General features: G+C 45.7%; 1 protein-coding gene and 1 pseudogene across 1 annotated transcript; one reads left to right on the top strand and one right to left on the bottom strand.

Annotated features, from left to right (window-relative positions):
- Positions 1-797: 797 nt before the first annotated feature.
- LOC119361271 (cytochrome P450 76T24-like) lies at positions 798-2,229 on the bottom strand. The gene is made up of 3 exons (XM_037626566.1): positions 1,846-2,229; positions 1,541-1,786; positions 798-1,407 (listed from the first exon to the last, which is right to left on the bottom strand). Exons 1-3 carry the CDS (start codon positions 2,227-2,229, stop codon positions 799-801), a joined length of 1,239 nt encoding a protein of 412 aa, XP_037482463.1. The 3' UTR covers position 798.
- On the top strand, positions 1,798-1,936 carry LOC119266280 (annotated as a pseudogene).
- Positions 2,230-7,462: the final 5,233 nt, after the last annotated feature.

The raw sequence follows: 7,462 nt of genomic DNA, 5'->3' as shown, positions 1-7,462 counted from the left end.
GGCGTTTGATAGCGCTGCAAAGGGACGATGGCATTTGCTTTGGACGTTGGTGGAGGTTGGGATCCCCGAGGGCTTCCCTTCTTGTAATTGTCTTTTCTGTGGAGTCCTTTTTGTGTTTGCGCCTGAACTGGTGACCTGTCTCTCAAAGTCTCTAGCGGTGGTGTCTGCTTGCGTGTTGTATCCTTTACTTGGTATAGTAATGCTTGCACACTTTCTAAAAAAATGACTGAAACATAAAGTAATTTTAGTGTTTTTTGCGAATAAAAGTAATTTTAATTAACCGTAGTATAGATGGTCCCTTTTTTCAAAGAATGATGTATAATTTTTAGTTTCAGTAAGAATGATCTTTTGTAAGAATTGGTCAACTTTAATATATGGCCTGTAAAAAAAAGAACGGAGGGAAGTAAATTTTGGCAGGCAAATCAATAAAATAGGTGACAATAATGCCGTCAGATCAAAATGACCAAAGTGCAAACAAGATACTTGCAAAAAAAATGAATGTAAAATATAGGAGTTAACTTAAAAAAATCATGAATACGCAAAAGACTTGCGTATCATTGCATTGATAGAAGAAAAGAAGTTTTAAAATTTTGGATGATATTACATTGTAAATATAGTAAATAAGAAATAAACACACACTCATACCCACAACGGATGTAATGCTCTCAACTGCGCTGTGTTTCCGGGCTTAATGGTATTTATTTAATATAAGGTCCTTACAGATCTCTCATATAAGATAGAGGTATAAAACTACGCAGGATGAAATGAGCCGTATATAGGAGTAAGTCATAGAGTAAGTCATATTTCCCTGGGTATGGCTGTAAGGGAGGTGACTAGAGATAACACCACCCCACACTTCTCTGTCATGTCTATCCCAGCCTCCTTGACCTCCGCCGGAAGCTCCCACTCGAACCGATGGAGAAGCGTGCCAAGTATCAGGGGTATCAGCTTCTGTGCAAGCGGCATCCCGGGGCAGATGCGTCGGCCAAGACCGAATGGGATCATGTCAAAATCCTGCCCCAGCTGGAAGTTCTTGGTCTCGCCGCCGATGAACCTCTCTGGGACGAACTTGTCCGGATCCCACCATGCGTCGGCGCTCCGGTTAATCGCCCATGCGTTCAGGATCACGTTGGTGCCTTTAGGGATCCTGTAACCATTCACCTCGATGTCAGCCTCCGCTTTGCGAGGTACTAGCGGCACCACCATCCGCAGACGAAGGATCTCTTTGACGACGACTTGGAGGTATGGGAGCCGGGCAATGTCGGATTCTTCCATGAGCGGTTTGTCGCCAAGAACCATAGCGAGCTCCTCCTTGACCTTGCGCATCACCTCTGGGTTCTGAAGCAGATCCACCATTCCCCACTCGATGAGAGCCGCTGTCGTGCTCGCTCCAGCGCCGTACAAATCCTGATAATTAATGAAGGTCAGCATGCATATTAGTAGGTTAATCACATATCTGGCCATGACTTATCTAGAGCTAGCTTAATGGAAGTGACATGATTCTTGGAGGAGAGAGAAGAGATAGGAGACGAGGACGTACAGAGAGGAGTGCTCTCATGACATCATGGCTTAGCTGAGACCCCTCCTGCTTCCATTCGCCGTCCTTATCGAGGACCGTGTCCAACACGTCCTTCTTGGGCGCCTCTCCGGCTTCCCGGCTACGCCGCCGTAGAGCCACCTGATCGTCGAAGTGGCGGTACATGATGGCGAAGAGGTTCGTCATCCTGCGGCGCAGGCCCTGGAGGTCGAGCGCGGCAGATGCGGGCGCTGTCTCACGAACTCGCGGCTGCAGGAAAACCAATCGGCGAAGATGAACTCATCTCTTTCATCATCGCCGGTCTCGACATGGAATATCAGCCTATCATCTCTGCTCTTGACGTACGCGTTGATCCTGTCTCCTCCGACGAGCTCTTTGGCATGATCTCCAACTTCGATTAGCGCGTCGAGCTGTTCCAAGGAACTGGTCCCGGCGCCTTCAAGTCTTCTGCCAATGCCGCCTATCGCGGTCGCGGGCCTCCCAAACCCTCTCAGAACCCTCCCAAGGGTGGCGGAGGTGGGGGCTATCGTGGCGGTCCAGGCGGCAGTGGCGGCGCCCACTTCTAGAACGGCGGCGGCGGTGGTGGCGCTCCCTATCCGCATGGTGGTGGCGGAGGTGGTGGCCACTTCCAGCACGGTGGCGGTGGCGGCCACTTCCAGCACGGCGGTGGTGGCGGAGGCCACTACAATCATCGCGACAACAACAACTCTCAGCGCCGCAACACAAAAACAACCGTCGCCCATTCCAAGGTTATGATGAGTACTTTAATAAGTGCCAAATTTGCAAGAAAGATAATCATATTGCGAAGGATTGTGACTGGCGTTATGCCGAGAACAACTCCCAACGCAAGAAGGTTGCAGCTGATGTGGATGCCTCCTATGGTGTGGACACAAACTGGTACGCTGACTCCGGGGCCTCCAACCACATCACTCATGAGCTAGACAAGCTAACCATGCATGACAAGTACCCCGGCCAAGATCAAGTTCATAATGCAAATGGAGAAGGTATGGAGATAGCTCATGTTGGTCATTCAATTATTGCAACCCCTCATCGTGACATTCATCTTAAAAACATCTTGCATGTTCCTCAAACTGCCAAAAATCTTCTTTCAGTACATCGCATTGCTCTTGACAACAATGTTTTCCTTGAATTTCATCCCTATTTCTTTTTGAACAAGGATCAGGTCACACGGAGAATTCTCTATCACGGTAGATGCGTGCATGGGCTCTACCCCCTTTTTCCCGAGTTCAGGAGCTTCAATAAACAAGTCTTTGGTGTCATCAAAATTTCCCCGGACAGGTGGCATGCTAGACTAGGACATCCTTCTTTTTATGTCGTACAACAAGTGCTTAGAAATAATAACCTCCCATGTGTTGGTGAGCGTAGCATCAAAACTGTTTGTGATTCGTGTCAAAAGGAAAAATCTCATCAATTGCCCTATCATATTTCTACTAGTATTTCTACCAAACCGCTCCAGCTTATTTTTTCTGATGTATTGGGTCCTGCCCCCTCCTCAGTTGGTATACATACTTACTACGTTAGCTTCATCGATGATTTCAGCAAATTTACTTGGATTTATCTTCTCAAACGTTGTTCTGATGTTTTCCAAGTATTTAAGAATTTTCAAGCACTTGTTGAACGCTAGTTTGATCGCAAAATAATTGTTGTCCAGTCTGACTAGGGTGGCGAGTATGAGAAACTAAACTCGTTCTTTCAAACACTTGGCATTTCCCATCATGTTTCTTGCCCCCATGCGCACCAACAGAATGGCTCCGCAGAACGCAAGCATAGGCATATCGTGGATGTAGGCCTCGCTCTTCTTGCGGGTGCATCTATGCCCCTAAAGTTTTGGGATGAAACGTTCCTCACTGCTGTTCATCTCATTAATATGCTTCCTAGTCGTGTCATTGACAATGATACTCCCATGCATCGACTTCTCCAAGTTAGACCCGACTACATGTCTCTTCGTGTCTTTAGGTGTGCCTGTTGGTCCAATCTCCGTCCCTACAATAATCGAAAACATATGTTTCGTTCCACACAACGTGTGTTTCTTGGCTATAGTGCCCAGCACAAGGGTGTCAAGTGTCTTGATGTACCCACGGGACGTGTCTATATCTCTAGAGATGTTGTTTTTGATGAGACAGTTTTTCCTTTCGCCAATCTTCATCCCAATGCCGGTGCCCTCCTTCGCAGGGAAATCCTCCTTCTTCCTTCTCATTTGACCTCTTTGCATCACGGGGACGATAATTGTGATCACATGACTAACCCTCCTAACCTTGAACTTGAGTCTTCTGGTACCGCAGGGTCGGATGCCGAGGAAACAGAAGAAAATTTGGTGAAAAATCGTGAAGAAAACAGGTCAAACGAGCAATATTTCATGTGTCCCCATGGTGCAACAATCCTGCCACCGAATCCGCCTCGGGATCACCGTCGCCAGAATCTGCCTCGGGATCGCCCGCGTCAGATGTGTCGCCGCGCCAGGTCCCTGGTGGAAGCCCCTCCCCGGACTCCGCGCCTGCAGGCCAGCCACCCACGCCACGCGCGCCGCGCCAATCTGGAGATGACACGCGACGGGTTGCGGGCCCGCTCTCCCCCACGCGCGCGTAGGCTTCCGCGGCTCGCCCGACCAAGCGGTTCGGTGTGGACCCGCGGGTCTACACCAGGCGTCTGCGCCAACCAGAGGCGGGCACGGGATCCAATTCCGATCCGGCGGTAGCTCCGCCCGGATTTTCTGCGCCAACTTCGCCCGTGTCTTCACCAGCATCTGCCATAGAAGATCTGGTGGGGGAATCTGCTTCGGATCTGCTGCAGCAGATCACAGGATCCTCTGCGCCAGCAGCTGCTGCATCCGTTCCTGATGCGCCACGCACACGCCTTCGATCAGGGGTAATTCAACACACAAATTACAAAGTTAAGTTTGTTTTGACATGTTCCACAGGTGAACCTCGTACGTTCCAAGAAGCATGCAAGGATTCACGTTGGAAAAGGCAATGGACGAAGAATTTCAAGCCTTGCAGAAAAACAAAACATGGCACCTTGTGCCCGCACACCGAGGTAAAAATTTGATTGATTGCAAATGGGTATTCAGGATAAAGAAGAAATCAGATGGCACAATAGATCGTTATAAAGCTAGGCTTGTCGCAAAAGGATTCAAGCAGAGGTACGATATTGATTATGAGGATACATCTAGCCCTGTTGTTAAAGCTACAACTATCCGTCTTGTTTTGTCCATCGTTGTGTCCAGAGGATGGAGCCTCAGGCAGCTAGATGTACAAAACGCGTTCCTTCATGGTGTTCTGGAAGAGGAAGTGTATATGCGTCAACCTCCTGGTTTTGAAGACAAGAACAAACCCTCATATGTGTGCAAACTTGACAGGTCCCTTTATGGTTTGAAACAAGCCCCCCGAGCTTGGTACTCACGGCTAAGTACAAAGCTTCAGTCACTGGGTTTTGTGCCCTCAAAGTCCGATACATCTCTGTTTATCTATAATAAGTCACATATATCCATATTTGTGCTTATTTATGTTGATGATATTATTGTTACAAGTTCATCCAGTGCAGCAGTAACAGCCTTGCTAAAAGACTTGAATGCAGACTTTGCTCTCCAGGATTTGGGAGACTTGCACTACTTTCTTGGCATTAAGGTCAAGAGAAACAGGGAAGGTGGCCTTCATCTCTCTCAGGAGAAGTATGCAGCTGATCTCCTGAGCAAGGTTGGCATGCAAGGGTGCAAATCCTCACCCACACCATTGTCTAGTACAGAGAAGTTATCTCTTCAAGAAGGCGAACCCTTGAGCCAAGATGATAGCACAAGGTACAGAAGCATGGTAGGAGCTCTTCAGTACTTAACCCTTACAAGGCCTGATATTTCCTTTGCTGTAAACAAAGTTTGTCAATTTCTTCATGCAGCTACCACTCCACATTGGACTGCTGCGAAACGCATATTAAGATATGTGAAGGATACCTTGAGTATTGGTCTGACATTCAGCAAGTCACCATTCACTCTTGTTAGTGCCTTCTCTGATTCTGATTGGGCAGGGTGCCTAGATGACAGACGCTCAACAGGTGGTTTTGCTGTTTTCTTTGGACCTAATCTTATCTCATGGTGTGCAAGAAAACAGGCCACAGTCTCGCGATCAAGTACTGAGGCAGAATACAAGGCTCTAGCAAATGCAACGTCAGAAATCATTTGGGTAAAATCCATGCTCAGAGAACTTGGGATAGGTCATGCACAATCCTCTTGTCTCTGGTTTGATAATCTTGGTGCTACATATCTATCTGCTAATCATGTTTTCCATGCAAGAACAAAACATATTGAAATTGACTATCATTTTGTTCGGGAAAGAGTTGCAAACAAAGAGTTGGAAATTCGTTTTGTTCACTCCAAGGATCAAGTTGCAGATGGGTTCACCAAAGCTTTGCCTACAAGGCAGTTTGAAGAGTTCAAGCGTAATCTTAACTTAGTTAAGTTATGATTAAGGAAAGGTGTTAAACATGTAATTATGTCATGCCTCTTAGGCTGCCTTGTGCGCCAAGGGTTGTTATAGGAGTAGAATCTTGTTCTGTTAATTCTCTCTTATCCCTCCTGTAAAACCTCCCTGTAATATCTCTTTCGGTTGTAACCTATGAGAGATGGGTCTCTCCTCAATCAATATAAACACACCGCGGCCCTCTGTATGAGGGTAGAGACGCTTACACAAACTAACAGGGGCGTGATTGATTTTTGTATGAATGTAGATGAAGATATTTTTTTCAGTGATTTTTTGTATGAATGCAGCAGGGGGTTTCTTTTTGTGATGTACATTTTCTAGTTTGATGTCGAGTAGTCTATGCTTCTTCCACAGGTTCCTATATAGATATAGATGAGATCTGTTCAGTTATTTTTTGTATGAATGCAGTAGGTTTTTCTTTTTTTGATGTAGATTTTCTAGGTTGATGTCCAGTAGGGTATGCTATTTTTCTACAGGTTTCCCATATAGATATAGATGAGATCTGTTCAGTGATTTTTTGTCTTTTTTAGGAGCTGGTTGTTGTGGCTTCAGCAGGATTGTCCAATTCGGGCATTTGCTGTAAAACTCTGCTTCTCATACATGCCTTGCTTGTTCAGTTTTTGTCGGTTACTTTTGTAAAGACACACTGCATGATCTTGACAGTGTATTATCTTCAGATATAGCTGCTTTGTTTGGTGTAAATCAGTGTCAAATTTGGGACCTGTCATTTTATTTTTTGTTCAGTCTTGTGTGCGCCAATACATGCCTTGCTCGTTCATTTTTTTTATTCATTCAGTCTTTGTTTGTGCCTATACATGCCTTGCTCGTTCATTTTTTTTATTCATCCAGTCTTTGTTTGTGGCTATAGATGCCTTGCTCTCTTCTCCCTTGTCCATATTATTTTCAGTAGGTTTTTGTTTAGTTGGTCTGTAATGTATGCCAATGATTTTTGGACACATGCCGTTCTTTTTTGCTTATGGTAGGTTTTCGGGCCTTATTTTTTGACTTTTTTGTAGGTAGTAGGTTGTGCTATATCCACTGTTTTTAGCTGGATTTTTTTCAAACTGCAGAATGTTTGGTCTCAATATTTTTGATCTATCATAGATTGTCAGTTCTACTACCTTTTATGCGCCCTAAATTTTTTGAAACTGTGAGAATGTGTTTATACATAGGGAACAGAGAAGTGTTTTTTCCGAGACATGTGTGTGGAGCCGTAAATGATTTTGTTCAGTGCAAAATATTTAATTCTTAGCATTGGTCTAGTAGTATATGGTCGCTGTAGGCTTAGATGATTTTTTTTCCAGTGCAATATTTTTTAATTCTTGTAATACTGTATACGGTCGCTGTAGCCGAGGCCAAGTGCGGGGCACAGGGGCTCAGGATTGTCCTGCCCACATCCTGGGATGTCCACTGAAGGGGAACTTGACCCTTGTAA

The sequence above is a fragment of the Triticum dicoccoides genome, chromosome 2B (assembly GCF_002162155.2).
Source record: "Triticum dicoccoides isolate Atlit2015 ecotype Zavitan chromosome 2B, WEW_v2.0, whole genome shotgun sequence".
NCBI lineage: Eukaryota > Viridiplantae > Streptophyta > Magnoliopsida > Poales > Poaceae > Triticum > Triticum dicoccoides.
The sequence above is the reverse complement of the archived record's forward strand: the minus strand, read 5'-3'. Positions and strand labels throughout refer to the sequence as shown.

Coding starts and splice junctions, on each gene's coding strand:
- LOC119361271 (XM_037626566.1), bottom strand. CDS start 2,229: ATGATTGTAGTGGCCTCCGCCACCACCGCCGTGCTGGAAGTGGCCGCC. Junction 1,787..1,845: donor ATGATAGGCTGATATTCCAT/GTCGAGACCGGC, acceptor GTTTTCCTGCAG/CCGCGAGTTCGTGAGACAGC. Junction 1,408..1,540: donor TCATGAGAGCACTCCTCTCT/GTACGTCCTCGT, acceptor ATTAATTATCAG/GATTTGTACGGCGCTGGAGC.